This window comes from Rhyacophila brunnea, unplaced genomic scaffold (assembly GCF_057557595.1).
Source record: "Rhyacophila brunnea isolate RB1 unplaced genomic scaffold, BYU_Rbru_1.0 scaffold_4, whole genome shotgun sequence".
Lineage (NCBI taxonomy): Eukaryota > Metazoa > Arthropoda > Insecta > Trichoptera > Rhyacophilidae > Rhyacophila > Rhyacophila brunnea.
Genome location: NW_028233068.1, coordinates 24,205,315 through 24,223,543, shown reverse-complemented (window position 1 = coordinate 24,223,543; position 18,229 = coordinate 24,205,315). Strand labels below are relative to the sequence as shown.

General features: G+C 32.8%; 1 protein-coding gene across 1 annotated transcript in view; it reads left to right on the top strand.

The window, feature by feature from the left end:
- The window catches only part of Zip99C (Zinc transporter Zip99C), a 52,352-nt gene that overhangs the window by 27,355 nt on the left and 6,768 nt on the right, over positions 1 to 18,229 (top strand). Inside the window, exons 2-5 of the mRNA XM_085953999.1 lie at positions 1,047 to 1,160; positions 9,070 to 9,554; positions 11,725 to 11,845; positions 12,820 to 12,905. Of these exons, the coding sequence (XP_085810125.1) occupies positions 1,047 to 1,160; positions 9,070 to 9,554; positions 11,725 to 11,845; positions 12,820 to 12,905 (806 nt within the window). The remainder of the gene's footprint in view (positions 1 to 1,046; positions 1,161 to 9,069; positions 9,555 to 11,724; positions 11,846 to 12,819; positions 12,906 to 18,229) is intronic.

The window sequence follows — 18,229 nt, the reverse complement described above, 5'->3', positions numbered from 1 at the left end:
AAGAAAACATTAAATGATTGTAATTAATCAGGTACCCACTGCTATCTTTTAGTATCTTTATTTGTGGTATGTAGAGGTTTTATCGAATTCTACAACTGAGACATTATTGTCTATGCTCATGTTTAGAGGATAGACAGTAGCGAGTCGGAAATGACAGTGTTGTCTAGAGACCTTCAATATATGTATAGGTTACAAGGGCGGGCACTTAGCCCGTTTCCAAATTACCAAGTTAAAAGGATCATGATAAATCTTTACAATTAAAACATAGATTAATATAACTTCATGCTATCTGCCGTGTAATACCACTAGTGTATTTGTGCCAATGATATAAATACCAACGCGCGTTTTCCTTGAACACTGCCCATACAATATCACATGTCACATACAAAAGCAATCGTCTGAATATAAAAGAATAACTGGGGTAGTTGACCAAACAAATAACTACTCCCCTTATAAGTATCATGATGTAAGGGAAGGTAAGGAAGGTAAGGGAAGGAAGGTCTTTTCATAATATACTTATAGGTACATAACTCACACATTCTAGTGTACAACATTCAGAACAGAGGTTTTGGGAAGTTTTTCTTGGGATTCTCCCAACCCAACACAACTTCGAAGAGCGCTTCTCGATCGTTACGAAATATACGCCAGAAACTACGTGTAGTAATTGTGGTTGAATCGACCATAATATTTGAAGGCGTGGAAAATGATTATGATTATTGTGTTACCAACAAATAAGAAAACCAACTATTTGTGCGAAAAATACTGATAATATAGGTACTGTCAATGGGTACTTTGTAGTTTGGCTATTCACTGTTCACTTAGTCCTTATACGGAATCAAATACACGTTTATTTTATAAAATTGTGGATTGTATAAGTAAGACAGTCCGGCGTCTGTGGTAATAATTATGTGAGATTGGTGATTAGTACGTAATTATATTACTATAGGTACCTACTTTTTAAATTACATTATTTTTTCATGTACAATTTTCTATAGTAGTTTGTTTAAAGAATACCCTGAATGAAATCTATTTATCTTTATTTTCAGCTGATTCTCCGTCACTCAAAGTATTGCTGAGCTTTGCCGTCGGGGCTCTTCTGGGTGATGTTTTTCTTCACCTATTGCCGGAAGCTTGGCACCATGCACAAATGAACACACCAGGTAAATAAAAAACATGGACACTATGTATGATTTATCATATTTCATTGTAAAGGGAACCCGAACGATATTAATTGTTATACGAAACATATTATCTTCTTAATTAGTGCCTACTTATGAAATTATTCGAGAAGTAAGTATTTACTATGAGTTCGACACTCCGTGTTATTTGATCCTCCTCCACTCTGAATATAATATGCTATGTCCTGCAGGGCCCACGTTGCAAGAGGCCCAGGACGGTGTCAGAAGACATGGGGAAATGGCGTGGCCTTATTGCATGTCCTATGGTCCGTGACGACTGTGACAGGGTGAAATAGTAGTAAGCCTACTAAGCCTAGTCCAGACCGAGATACAAAACACATTTGTATACGAATATTAAAAACATTTTATACACATGTATGTATGTTTCATTTATATTTCACAGCGGATGGAAAACAATGTAAATGATGATTATTAAAAATATAATGACGTGGACTGTCCAAACAACATTAATATAATTCAACAGATTCTCTCATACGGTCAAGACTAAAAATATTGTCTAGTCACGAAATAAAGAAAACCTCTACCGACAATAACAATTTTTCGAAGTAGCATACTGATCTTCAAACGGATTTGAATGACTTTATTTCCTTCTTTATGTCTGTCGGAAATGAGGGTATATTTTGACTCAAAGATCTGAAATTCTGTGGTGAACAATAGGCTCGGCTCCCCCATCACCATTCATTATCAGTTTTTTAAGACGCTTTGAAAAAATCTTTATACAATCGAGGCGCCGTAAAACGAAAAAGTTTTAAAACCGCAGGTGTAAATAGTAAACACCAACGATTACGTCCCCTGTTTACAGTGGAAAAACCCACGCGACATCACAGAATGGGGCGTCCCTCCGCCTTTTCAATATGTAACGAATTTTCACGCAAGCCACCCTATCGGAAAATTGTAGGTCTGTCAATACATAGTAAATATTATTTTTATCGTAACAGTTTAATTCGCCTTTTAAAGAATAATACATATTAATCCGTTTATGTATTGATCCGGCCAACTTTATTACTTGCTCCAGCAGGCAAATAATCACTCAACTGGGAAATTGAATGTTATATCTATCTACATACCTAGTTCGCAAATACATAGCAAATGCCCATATGAGCAAATGCGTGCTTAATAATTTCACATGTTATTTCAAATAACTGCAATGGTAGATAAAATGTGTATTTTGTGCTGTTCCATAATATTTGTGATAACGTTCAAAAACATAACAATCTAATAGTGCCCACCCCACACCTCAATCTGTCGGGCTTTCACGAGGCGCAAATAAATCACGTGACGCGTCTATAGATTTTAGGCTTCGAGATGTCTCGGGAGCGGTCATCCTAGGCTGAGGTCGCCACACACTCACGTGTTCTTTGATCCTCGATCCCTTTGATTGAGTTTACTCGTTTATTTAGCGGATTTAGCGAATGGAAGAGAGAGCACGGAGAAACAGGTAAAAACTTCAAATAAAAAGCTAATACAAAACTGCCGAGTAGATTAGGTGAATAGATCTTCACGCTCGTAGCGTAGTAGTATAGTATAATATGAACTTGCTTCACCCTATCAAACCCTGTCATCGAAGCGTAGTAGTCAAGTAGGTACTAGATCGCGCACTTTTCCTCGGCCCTGCACATTTTGCCATATCGTATTGCCAGCGTAAGGCCATCCTCCCACGGCGCAACTTATGTCCGTCGGAACTGAAACTAAAATTCCAGCCAGTATCTAGCTAATGTATTTCAATGGCGGCTCGCTGACGGCGAGACTGGAATCTGTCGGCTTCAAAACGGTCGCGAAGAGATGCAACATGCTAGTCGCGCGGTCTCTCAAGTTTCCAGTCACCGTAAAACAGTGGTACCAACATCATTAGATTCGGTGAAAAATCTTATTTTCTCACCAAAATTTGTAGCACTGCGAACAAGTGTCATGACATAAAAACCATTTACAACCCAAGACGTCAAAAGTACAAGACAAGCAAAATTGAAATAACCTAATTTTATTCAAGTAAACGCGGCAGCGCGCGTGTTGTTGGTTTTTGTACAAAACGGCTGATGGCCCAGTTTGACAGTTTGAGGTTATGTGATTATTATTTCAAGTGGTTTCAGTAGCGCCGTGTGCGAATCATCACATTGGTCAGTTTATGAGTACCATCACCAACCAGTTCCACCAGATTTCAGTTGCGCCGTGGGAGGAGTGCCTAACTTATTATTGTAACGTCACTCCATAGAATCCAGCTGTCAAACATCGGCGCGGAGTGTCGCGCCCTCAGGCGGCATTTGGAGTAGTACTTGTCTCAGCGACATGAATTAGTATCGGTTAAAAAATATCGATACTTTAGAGGGCCTAGAAGCGCCTCGAGTGTTTATGGCGCGGTCGTATCGGTGTATCCAAAAGGTTTGATGAAGATTTATAGATTCTGAAAACAACTCATACGCCGCGACCCCTTTTCTCACATGCAGTACGCACGCGTTGAACATCCGGAATTAGCTCTTCATACACATTGACGACCTCCATAGATAGGTAGGGAAAGTTAGATATATTTTTAGTCGTGAGATAATAATATTATGGTAAACTGACTGACTGACATGACATATGACATTATTGTGCACAATCAGTATTTTTATTGTACTTACACGATTAATTATTTTTATATTATGGATAAAATTAATAATCATATTTTAAGAAATATTCAATGGTGACTTCTATTTTGATAACCTATAAATAAGGGGAATACCGCGACACTTGATAACGTGATAACACTATATGCAATATTATAATGTATTGTTTTTGTGAAAATACAAGGAAAATCATTACGGATCTGTCTGTGAATTTATAATAAAATAATGACTTTAAATACACACATCTAGGGATTGCAATGCCGGTATTAAATTATTTATCGATACCGAAATACCGGTTTCAAAAATCTAAAATACCGGTATTTTCGGTATTAACAAAGCATAAGTTCACGTTTATGTTTTTCGGCAATGAACTTAATGTTATTTTTTCATCACTCACTATTATATCATATACTTATTAAATTTAGTGTAAGTATAAGTTTTATGCTGCCGCAACACAAATATATTAACTGAAACCAACAAAAGTTAAATAACATTAAAACAAAATCCCTCAAATATACATACTTATAGAATTGTCGCGATGAATTATTAACATGTTTGAAAAAGAAAACATTTGTTGCAAATATTTCCAATTATTCTAAAACTCTATTGATCCATCGTTGATAGTACATCCAACAATCGTTGAATTTGAGAGAGATTTTCCTGTACCCGGACTTATAGTATTTGTAAAAATTAGCAATTCTGTAATATCATGATCTATACATATTTATAAAGGTCAACATAATAAATATAGGTAGGAACTTTAGGTTGCCATAAAATAGTGTTTTAAATAGATTTTAATAGTTATATTTATTGGTAGGTACTTCTTTTTTCTATAGCATGTTTTGACGGTATTAATACCGCTATTCAATAAGAAATGCCGAAATACCGGTATTGATATATTCATTCGGTATTGCAATCCATACACATATCTAGTTAAATTATACAATATCTATACTTAATATTTTTATAAGTACCTAATACTAATTACATTTTAAAATAAGAGTCGCATTCCACTATCTTATTTTTCTTATATAATTATCTATTGCGATTCCATGCAATGTAGTAATAGTCGATACTAACGCTAGTTTTCTATCTTTAGCTAAGATATTAGTATTAACAGTGGTAGGTCTTCTTATTTGTATTATAGCGATGTTTATATTTAATAATTGGATATGTTAACATTATACATATTTACAACTAATAACTGTTATCAGAATCTGTCTTATCTACAATAGAATTATAGTTCTGCAACGGAAGCGCAGTACCTATGTGAGAAGATATAAAATATACTTAAGTACCTACACATACCCACAGGTAATCTGTACGTATATTTTTGGGATTTTTTTCGGCGATTTACCTTTTTTTATCTTCTGAGATTCCGAGTACCCTATTGAAAGTTTTCCCTTTAGCGACAGTGTCAGTTTATATTTTTTTTTCTGAAAAGGTGCCAATCGAAAGTTTTCCCTTGAAAATCGCACGTAAATGCTTTATTTTAACGGTCTTCAGATCTATGTTCCTTTCGCTATAAGGATTATTTCCTCATATATATGAAATCATCGTGGCAATCAATGGGACATCATTTTTTAAATTTAAATTTCCAATATTATAGTGATTCCGCACAAAAATATAGTACAAATACATAAATATAGTGTATTTTTGGCGTACTATATATTATGTATATAAATGATAAAAAATCTGAAAATTGCAATTACAAAAAGAATTCGCCAGATTCCTCTCTTCAGATCTCAGAAATAATGAGAACTGATGAGCACTTGAGAATTCGGAAAACGGCGTCGCTGTTGGAGGTAAAAAGTTCTTCGAATTTGCTGCTGAAAGACACATAAGCATGTTGCTCATCAAATTATGATTATCTCAAACAGCCTGCAGCGCACACTTTTGCTATCATTAATGTAGTATATATTTCACTCTGTTCTAATCATACAATACATAACTAAAACCAAGCCATATATTAGTAATGTAATGACTAATCAAATTAGCATTCCAAGTTTTCAGTCCGCTGTTAATGATATTTTCTCTTCTTATCTGCAGATAAATTGAGATCACATGTTATTGTTATTAATGTTATTAAGGGGGGACATGCTCAGCGTAGGTAAACATGGAGCTTTTGTTCTATTTTCAAAGCATGATCCTGGACATTCCTTAAACGTTGTAGATAATCTATTTATATAATTTTGAAGCCTTATTATCCTTTATCTTTATTTTAAACATTTGATGGCAGCATAAAGTATTTTTATTACATAAAATAGTATTCTTTTAAACCTCTCGCTCTAATGTTTTAGAATATAGTCATATTTCAGTACATACATGTGCAGTGGTGTTAAGATTTTTTACATTTATTAATTTTTAAACGCATTTATAAAACCATCAGTATAATTTATGTCGACATTATTATAGTGAAATATTTACGATAAAAAATTATATTGATAATCTCTGTGATCCCAAATTTGACAAGAATTGGGCGTTTTATTATTCAAGAAATGGGGAAGATTAACACATTTGAAGATAATTCTAAAGAAACTCATTATAAGCTATGTCTTTGATCATTCAAGTGTGATAAACATCCTACGAATAATGATTGCTTTATAATAATTATTGACCTAAGAATAAGGTAATGTTTTTTTGAAATACGCCATTTCTTTTGGCATTCCCCAGTGGTTAAGCTACAACATGCGGCCGTAGCCATAAATTGACAAACTATAATTGAAGTAGGGAGTAAAATGATGTTAACGCGTGTGTTTGAACATGTACCTACCGTTAAAAAAAAATTGGTTAGGTTAGGTATAATTTTTTATCGTAAATATTTCACTATAATAATGTCGATATAAATTATACTGATGGTTTTATAAATGCGTTTAAAAATTAATAAATGTAAAAAATCTTAACACCACTGCACATTTATGTACTGAAATATGACTATATTCTAAACATTAGAGCGAGAGGTTTAAAAGAATACTATGTTATGTAATAAAAATACTTTATGCAGTCATCAAATGTTTAAAATAAATATAAAGGATAATAAGGCTTCAAAATTATATAAATAGATTATCTATAACGTTTAAGGAATGTCCAGGATCATGCTTTGAACATAGAAAAAAGCTCCATTTTGACCCACGCTGAGCACGTTCGCCCTTAAGTTATTTAGTTATTATATTGTATGAAAATATACACAGTATTAATTATGTACCTACAGAAAAACACTTTGGATAGGTACTTCATTTATAATAATAATATTGCTCGGTACGAATAAGATTAGAAAGAAATAAATAATTACTTTGGAATTAGAGTAGGTGGAGATTTCTCGTCCAGAGAACTCGAGGAATAATGATAAAAGATGATTCACATTTCTCGAGAAATTGCTACTAGGATAAAATAAGAAAAAATATAACAAAGCAATTTTGAAACGGAAGAAAATGCTGCCGACTTTGATATGAAATCTTTTGAATTCACCGGTAAAAAATTCTTTGACCTAAAATTAAAAAAAAAATGTTTCGATTTTGTACTCAGATTCGACAGCAGAAAATTTGGGCCGGATAGAAATCACATATGTATTTTACAACTAGCAGCTAACCCCCGTAATAAATCTGTTATCTCCACTTTGGAGCCTTTTAGATTTGTCTTGCAACGGATTATTGGTGATTGATTTTTATTCTTTGTAATTACAATTAGTTTTGGTTGAATTACTTGGTTACTGCAGAACATGTCTGATTACTGATACCCTTGATTAAGTTTATGCACTGTAATTATTAATTAATTAATTTTATTGTTATTTTCGTTTTCGTATTTTGACGAATCATTGTTTTTCTGTATCTCTTACTGCATAATATCAATGATGCAAACCGGTCATTATTTGAATGATTTACATAAATCAGTAATATTTTTTTTTTGTCTCACATTTTCGTCTCGAATTATTTCTCGCCTGCATGTCGAATCATGATTTTCCTGATTAATTTTGCTGTGCATTCTGCGGCAATACTGTTGCGCAAAAGGTATACGAAATCGTCGTCTGTTCGTTTGACGAAAGTGGGAAATTGAAGTGACTAAAAACGATTCGGTCTGTTAACTTCACCTCGCGGAAATGAAATGGCCTTGCAGACGAACAGGCAGAAATATATTATGATATTATTTAACTTGGAAATTAATGCTTGATTATGGTCAAGGAAAAGACAAGTTTGTAAAAGATCGTTTAATCAAAAATAGAAAGGTGACGAAGTACCTATGTTACCCACGTAAACATCTCTTACCACTCACCATATCAAATATCAATGTATGTAGACATAAGTAAGCAGAATTACAAATTATAAAAAATAGTAACTCTTTTAACCAAACTTATTCCACTCCATCCAACTTTTCTTCTGAGATTTTTTTTTTAATCGATATGTTTCGAATGCTTTTCAAAATTATAGTAATTAGGTAATAAATAAAGAATCTAACATTCTTCAATCTTGTGTATACCTATTACCTATTCAGTAATGAATAAAAAATAATTATTTCATTATTCACAAGTTACCTATACGTGTTATGATAAAATTTTGGCTAGCGCAGGATGTCAGTTACAATTATTGAGTATTTTCATTTACCCTAATTGATCTAGGTACATTCTAAACAAAGCAGATCTTTCGATTGGCAGAATTTAAAGTAGTTACCTCAGATAAACATAGTTATTAGAAATAATTAGCATAATATACAGATAGATAGCTTAACCTTAAAGGATAAGGCACTTACCTGGAAAGTGAAAGATACGAGTCTCACTCCGTCCAACATTTTAATTTTTTTATAAGGAATTTTTCTAATATGTATGTGTCTGAAGTTTTTCAAAATGATGATCAATTCAACTGTAATGATAAAATATCGATATAATCATTATGATTCATGAATGACCGTACTCTTGGATACTTTGTGGAATTTCGCTTTTGGAGTCATTGTGTAGGTCAGTGGTAATCAAAGTGTACACCGGGAAAAATATTAATTCCATACAATCATAATTCAGGATGATTTTTATGAATATGGGTTTATAGCCCGAAACAGCTGTTGTAATTAATAACTGATATCTTCCTTCTGAATGCATTCGGACTTTGGTATGTGGATTATTTTCTTCCATGTTTTTTCTACGATTGTTGCAAAAGCTCATTTTTTATTAATAAGTATCATCCACATATAAACAAATATTGTATTGTTTGCACACCTAATTTTAAAAATTGTCTAAATAAATTTGAAAATGGGGTTTATTTATTTTTTCTTCTTATTTCCAGCTAATGAGCACGTTTCTATGAAATGCGGTCTCTGCGTTCTTGGCGGGTTACTTCTCTTCATCATTGTGGAGAAAATATTTTCTGACACATCATCAAAAGCTGAAGAAGAAGAAGTAGAAAAGAAAGAATCTGAACCCAAGCCGTCGAAGCCGCTTGAGATTGAAGACATCCACCGACTGATAAATGCGGAGAAAACAAAGCGGGAGAAGTCTTCGGGGGGCATTCAAAATGGTGGTGCTGTGTTGTGCGACGATGGAGAAGACGAAATGTATGACAGTTGCCTCTTGAACAATAACGGCGATGGATCTGGCGGGTCTTGTGGACATAATATTGATGGGTCCAATGTGTGCGGTAGTTCTTTGAAGAATGGCGTTCTTCGTGGAAAGTGCTTGAAGGGCAATTGGTGGAAGAGAGCTATGTTGGAGAATCAGGCAGAGGCCGCTAAAGTTGCGACAAATGATACCCAAAAAGATGGCAAAATACATGTAAGTATGCTTCCCAAATTGTCTAATTTTCTAAACACCTAAATGCGTTTCCTTAGCAACATAAATCATCCGGTATTCGAATTTGGAATTAAGTTCAACATACCATATAAAATATTGAGTGAATTTCCAAATGTTTGTGTGTGACAATTTATACTGGTAGATCTATCTATAAGTACCTAAATTTTAGTGCAAGCATGTCCAACTTCAAATAGACTGTGATCTACTATCCAGTGTTAAAACTGGCAGTGATCTACCATACTCGCTCATTGTCAATTGCAGCGCCTAGTTTCAAATCCCCGTAAAATTTTGAGTTAGATATGTATTTAGATGGATATTTTTGTTACCTATATGATGGCCAAAGACTGAACGCCAAAAGCCGTATGAATAAATACGTATGATCAAAAATTAGGGTAAATTTCAAAACCCGCTAAAATGGTAGGGTGTGCTTTTCAAATACCCCTAAACTGGATAAGCCAAAATACTCTAGAATGTACAAATTAAATAATACATACATAAAGTTCAGAGATTTAATAGATGAGTTTTTCTCATTTTTCTCAAAACTACCTAAAATCGTTTTAGGGGGTTTTGAAACTAGGCGCTTCAATTTTCAACTAAAACAAACATATTATTATGTTTGGCTGAACTTATAGCAAAAAAAAAATATAAATGACAGTTAAGTTGTTATGTATTTACTCTCAAAAAAATCTGAAAAATTCGTTATAACCATTTCACTATAAGCCTTCTGAAATAATTGTATTAAAAACTATAACATACATGCACACATAACTATTGACATTTTTAATACACAGAGATCACCATCAAATTATTCTTCTACTGAGCAATGAGGAAGAGTAACTACGCCTCAGTTTAAAGCTTAGGGATTCACACCTTCTCTTTCTCACTTTTGCGACACTGCAACAAGTAATAATGGGTTTGGTGTAAATCATATTAAAATACAACTGAATGTACACTCTTTTTACATTTTCACGACTCAGTTTGTACAAGCCTAATGTGATTTAGCAAAATGCATCCTACGATCGACTGGTTGATCGTGACCGACGTATTGGAGATAGGTACCCGTTTTAGTGGATTTTTGGAGGTTTATTAGATGCATATTTTTTATTTTTTTTTATTTAACCTTATCTTAAAAAACCAATTTCCTTGTGCTTTCGACCTGGAATGTGCGGTGCGGTTCATAGGTTTTTTATACAATAACATTGACCAAATTGAAATTAACAGTACAGAAGAAAATGTTAAAACAGGCCGCTTTTTCTCAATTTACTTATATATATTTCTGACAATGCAGAGTATCCAATAGTATCTAATTAAAGTACTCACTAACATAGGTCTTGAATCTTCTAATGGTATATAAAATTCATATAATTCCTTGTAGGTATAGTCCAATCCAAACTCCTTTTTTTAAAACATCAGTGCATTTTACAAACTGAGATTTGATAATAACAATGTTATCAAGAAATTTATAATAATATATTTACACAGGAAATTACTAATCAAATATTGTATTCATATTAATGATAATACAAAAATACTTCATAAGTATACTATGTCCATAAACAATATTATTAAGTACTAATACATAACTCATACACTTCATAAAGCATGAGATAACATATTGTGTTTGGTGCTATTTTATTGAAATGCATCATTGCTTTTAATTAAGTATTCTGTCTGTTTCATAGTCATTTGAAGGAATGCTTCCTTTTGTAAAGATAATATTAGATATTTTTAAAATGTGAGTTTTATCCTTGTTGGTATTTTTATTTCACATCCTGAATTAAAATAAACTTTGTTTAACATTTTAATTATATATCGTAAAATATAGTGTCTACATATTATAAATCAAGTAATGCATAAAGATCTGGATTATCAAAGAAACTTGACATGGCTCTATAATGAGGATTATTTGTTAGGTTGCATTAAAGTCAATGAAAACATATTTTTTCATTTACACTAAGTAATATATTTATGGGCTTATTTGTGCATTATGCTGTTCCAGACAATTCTTTAATACAGACATGCCTTGGAATTTAACAGGCCCTGGCATCTGCATATTTTGGATTTTATATTATAAATAAAATTTATATTACATTTATTAGGTAAGTAGTATTTTATATTATGTAATAAGCCTTATTAATTTTTCTATTTTCAGATATCAGGCTACTTGAACTTGATGGCAAATTCCATTGATAACTTCACTCATGGCTTAGCGGTTGGAGGATCATTCCTTATTTCATTTAGGGTTGGGATTCTTTCTACATTTGCTATTCTTGGTATGTTCATTATCTTATTACCTATGTATGATGTTATTTACGAAGATACCAATTTTTAAATATTCAGCAGAGCATGGCTTTCGGTTGAATTCCATGATGTGTTGTCAAATTATAATGATGTGTTTTCAATGAATACGCGCATTGGCATCCAATGTCAGGATGTAATGGTGCGAGTGAACGACTGACAACCTATCTTCGTAATACCTAATCATTATGTATAGATACCTCCACTCTGCGAATTGTATAATATTATATATTATACAATTCACCTAGGAAGAGAATTAATGATTTATCTATTTTAAAACCAAATATTGGGGTTAATATAAAAGTGAAGAAGAAGAGGTGCTGAAGTTTAAAGGTGTATAGGTGATTCTTATAGTCCAGTGCATAAGACACCGGCGTCTCATCCGCATGGTTCAGGCTTGATTCCTGGTGAGGTCACAATACATTTATGTGATTTTTTCAAAATCTGGGTGTTTATGTGATTGTTTTATATACTATACAACTGTTTCACTACACTACTGTCATTTAGCCTGTTGTAGTGTTATAAAGAATAGTTTTACAGAATATTATTAAGAATTTGATAGGTTAAGTCAGGGAAAATACTCAGTTTTCAGTTTTTTTAGAAATTTGCAGGTATCTGTTTAACCGGCTTCAGTTTAATCCCAATGCTCTACACCTTAAATAGGTGTATGGTAGAATGCAGCTATCATTGAAGAGACATGAGGACAGCTGAAATTAATCACGATTCTTAGCACTAAGAAACATGAAAATGAAGAAATTTTAGGTTATCAAATTAAAAAAGCTAAAAATAATTTTCAGCTGCCAAGGATTTTATTGATTAATTGCTTTAATAAGATCTATTGCTTGAGATGAATGAATGAAAGCTTTGTTTACAATAAAATGATAATCTTTTTAAAATCAATGATACCGACTTGGCCCAATGTTACGACATTTCTTGGTTTTGATTTCAGTTCATGAAATCCCACATGAAGTTGGTGACTTTGCTATTCTCCTTCGAAGTGGATTTTCAAGGTGGGATGCTGCAAAAGCTCAATTGGTAAGTTTTTATTTCAATAGGTTTACTATAATATTCGATTGAAAATTCACATTTACTTATTATTACTAGCAGAGCGAGCTGACGATAGCCAACCGCCTCGCTAGACCTTGAAGGTCGCTTAGCATCCTAAATCTAATAGTCATAAAATGATGAAATGAGTCTAATAATCATGAAACCATTGATTTAGCATCCTAATTAGTTAATGTGGTAGGAACTTTGGATGGATAGATGGTTTTTTCATTGGGATGTATATTCGGTTTGACATGATCAGAAAAAAAGTTTTATCTATCGTATTTTGTAGTTTATTGCTATAAAAATAATACATTTTGTTTATTCAATGTTGTAATATCCCATTAGATTTAAAAAATGGCTATAAACCATTTCTCGTAAAAAGCCTTTTAAGATAATTACCACTCCTACAGGAGTGGATCCATGTTTTGCAAAATTAGTAAATACGAAATATACTACTGAGTAGCGCTCAAAATGGAAAATTATACGAACCGGAGCGCTAAAAATTTTTTCGAAATTATTGACATAGTTATCTAATTTTAAGTATATTTTATAAAAATAAGAGTAAGATTTTTGTATTATATGGCCTATCTAGCTCAGATGGTCAAATTATTATCGACAGAGCGATACTTTTGGGGATTTCATGAACCAGAACGGTGCTCCGGTGCGCTCTGGTCCATTTCGAGCTTTGCAACTGAGTAAATTACAAAATGCTTATTTTATTATAACCAACTATCTAGTAACATACTCCTGGACTTCCCGTCTTCAATGGGGAGCCGGAATAAAGTTTTGTAGGCCTAAACGTGCAGCTTGGCCACATAGTCAATTAACAGAATAGGAAAGACTTATGACGTATCACTTGACTATCTGGATAAAAAGGAAAATGTAAAATTTAGAATAATGATCATAATATGTACCTAAATATTACATTAAGATTCATAGCATTAAAATTGTAATTAATTTTGTAATAGGAATAGCTTGTAAATCTATGTAAGATTTTGTTTTATGAGTTTAAAAGAGATAGATGTAAAAGATGCAAGAATGGAAGAGAGATAGCATGAAGTTCTTTTGCGGTAACTGTACTCGCCAAATTATCACGCGAGCGTTTAAAACATTTAAAAGCAGTCGCAAAAAATCCCTAATCACGAGCGGACGTAGAATTGCGTTCGCGAACTCGCGCGCCAAAAATAAAACTAATGTCGGCCATTAATAATTAGAATATAGGTGAATTAAGATATAGTTAATTAAGGAACTAAAGAAACGATAATAATAAATATCTATGTCGCTGTTTAACATAAGTTTCTTTCTTGTAAAAAAAAATAATCATTGAAAATACAAAGCCACGTGCTTACCAAAAAACAAAGACTTTTATTTAACTTATTTTTGTGAATCCTGAGTTCAACCAATACCCTGAACTAGCCAGAATTCGGGATATCTCACTAGGTGAGAAAATAACTAGTTTATTATTTTTATCACCTCCAAAAATAGGGAAAATAAAATAGTATTATTGAACAGAAATGTAAAATTGAATTAACTTTATTAATTAATAACGATATTACCCTAGAGAGTTCAAACAATCTGGCATGTAACATGGATTGGTATTATTCATGAAAGCAAAAATTGGTGTTGAAGAAAGTCAAGAAAATATATTCTAAAAAATATTATATTATGTAGGTAGGCACTGACACTATATAAAATGAGAACACCTCGCTGCCACACACTTCACGTTCCAGAAGTTCTGGGAGGGTCGAGGAATTAAACTCACTGATAGTTTTACACGAATTATATATTTATTTTCCATTTAACTACTTAACATACACAATTACTAAACTTAATTTAATTTTCGCCGCGAATGATGCGGACTTTGCTTTCTAGCGTCTCGAGACGTACTGCCTGAATATCTTTTTGAACCAAGGGTTGCTTGCGCCCCCAATTAGCTGTCACCCTCCCTCTTACAATAATTGGCGACTATCTCTTACCCGAATTTTTACCTACAATCTACATCCTGTCTGTCTTATTGGTCAAATGCGACCTTTAGCTTTCTCTCGGGCGAAAGGTAGCTTATTATTCTTTTTAAATGTATTTCGCCGACTGATCTTCCGATGTAGACCATAGGCTTTAGAAAATTTGTAATGCTAGCTAAAAAGAGCGGTGTTTGCGAATTTACAAGTCCAGTTGACTAATAGGCTGAAGATCGAAGGATAGGTCATCTAGTGCTCCAGAGGAGTCGTCCGCTGAAGGCGAACAGTCCCAATTGGTGTTAGTACATACTCATAAAATAGTCATAATTGACTCTTTTATTTGCCTATAAGAATGTATTTTACTTAGAAGTAATAAAATAGCAAACATGCGTATCATACTGCCGTTATTTACAATACCTATAACATGAATTGAAAATTAATAAATATAAACATTGAGTATTAATAGTTACTTAGAAGAAAAAGTAACATTATATAATTACTATTAATAAAATACTATAAACATCATGTATTAATTACCTATACTAAATGTCCCATGAATTTCATTTACCGACCTATCTGTTTTCATTATCTATGAATTATTCTGACAGGTCAAATGATTCAATATTTGAAAGTAAAAATAGTATGCATGGAAAACAAAAGAAATCGGTGTAGCTATCAATTGGCAGCATGGGTGCATATCCAGCATAGATAACAGACGTATATATATATATATATATATATATAGATTCGTAAGTTCCATACAAGAAGATGTCCCCTATAATTGGTACCATCTATTGGCGTGACTAGAAGTTTTGGCTATGACAGAACCATAGATCCGAACCCAAAAAAGTATTTATAATTATAAAAACGAAATTGTGACAAAAATGAATAAAAGTTGATATTTCAATTCAGATAGGTACACTTTATTGCAATGATAATCATATTGACAAATTATGAGTAACAATATAAATTTATGAGGACATAATTATGTAATAATAATAATAGTAATACACTCCCACCATGGAAATGATTTGTCAGCACTTCCTGTCAGATTGATGACTTCATTAATTATTTCATATAGGTATTGTGTAGCTTGAAGATTTCTTTATAAATTTTCATCGCTTGACGATCAACAACATATTGATGTAGATTCTGAAACAATAATTTTAAAATCTACTTAATCTCAAAATATAAAATGACAATGGTCGCCATTTACACTTTTGTAAGAATGCGCAAATATAATATAGACATTTTATATAGGTAGGTACGTAATTTACTCAAACATAATCTTCTTTATATGCCTACCTACCTATTTTTTATATTTGCCTTGGTAGATTTGCAAACGTGAAAATTACAATAGGAAGGTACTATCATTATTTCGATACCACGACTGCAAAGAAATTTCAAGGGGCATACAATTGTATATACCTATAAACATAATATAATAAAAGTAGACTTACCCATTAACTTATTTTATCAGCTATCGGATTGCAAAACCTTTTATCAATATGGTTTAAAAACGCCGAACAGCAATATTATTCTGACACTTGACACTTGGACGACTGCTTTTGTTTTGAAAATATCATGTAGAATTGACATGAAATTTGAAAAGACTGATCGAAAGCTCGAATGTTGATTGGCTGGACCATGGGTGAGCTTTGATTGGTCATTGAAATGGCCTTGTATCATGCGACTTCGTGTGTGACCGTGCTACCATCTATTCTGAAAACTGAGTATTAGGTGGTCACGTTCGCTGTATGGAACTTTCATCCCCCTGATATCCAGTGAAGTATCATTTTAAGGTGAAGGATTTGATTAATCAATCCAGTTTCATATGGAGTTTTAATCTTTTCCTCCCTATAATAATTGTTGAAGGCCAAATGTGACCTGGCCTTATTAGATTTAAATAATCACAACAAATGTTGGGAGGAAACAAAGTATATTGAACGTAATAAGCGATGTATAGGAAAGGCATATTTTAAAGTGGTAGGTATATCTATGATTTTTGAAGTTTTTGAAGATTGTGTTCAATTCATATTGAAGTAAGTTCAGGACTCCTAAAGATGAAGTGAAAACGTTTAAAAAAGAAATTGGTGTGTTATCCAAGATATTTTAGTATAACAATATAAAAGATTAATTGCGCGGCGCTACAGCCCGGTGTGGATATGGCTTGTAATTTCTTGAGAATGATAAGGTCTATGGGAAAAGCAGAAATGTGAATTTCGAAATTTCAGAAAAAATATATTTGATGAACAAGAATAAAGGATTTTCATAATTATTAGAGAATTCTCGATCACGACCTCTACACATATCCGATGCCTGACATTAAACTTGACCGCGCCACAAATTGCACGCATGGACGGATACAGAAAATCAATAATCGCTGTAAAATTTGTCACCATCGAAAATGTACTTTCAAAAGTTGTATTAGTTGCATCTGTCCTTTGATTTTCCTCCCCCTGCACTGCGTGACCTTCCTACCTGCACAGCAGTGGCGAAGGGTGGAGGTAGGATGTTAAGATCTGCCATAAATAGTGGACGTTAAACTTTGTCAGTGATATGTATTTTGTTTTCATTGAAATAAGACTAAAATTGAAGGGGTTATTGCAAGACAATGATATGCCACAGAAACATAGTTTGGAGATATGAGCATATATCTCACATCTAATTATTCTGTTTGGAGCAGAAGGTGTGGATGACTGACCGATATCAATTTTGACTAGCATGGCATATTATATCATTGTTATAACCATTTTTTTAGCAAAATTTGAATTTGTAAGAACTACACATTGATCATATTTATTGAGACATCTGTGAATTTTTTTTTTAAGTGTCTTGTAAAACGTGATTGTATGCCCTGGGAATTGGTTTTATTCAAAATCAACACACTCATAATTATGTGGCATATCATTGTCTTGCGATAACCCCTTCAATTTGCAGACGGTGTTGGTTAGTTTTTAAAATTCAATTAAACCCTGCGGAACCAAGCCATATTTGATAATAGTAAAAAAATACTCGTCCATCTACAAAATATCTAAAATTATGCAATTGAATCATACATAAATTTGGATATTTTGTAGATAGATTAATAATTTGTATCTATTATAGTTTGGAGTAGACAGGGCTTAATGAATTTAAAAAAATGAATCAACAATACCTATGTGTAATATGTATTCTAAATCCAATGTAAAGCCCATATTCCATTGGCAGATTGCGTCTGGCCCGATCGTCTGCCACGACTGTCAAACTCTATTCTCTATGATTTTCAAGGATCGTGAGCGATCGGGACGAAAGTGGAAAATTTTCTATTATCCATCGTGCGATCCATTCATTATCAAGCGAAGATTGGCGAAA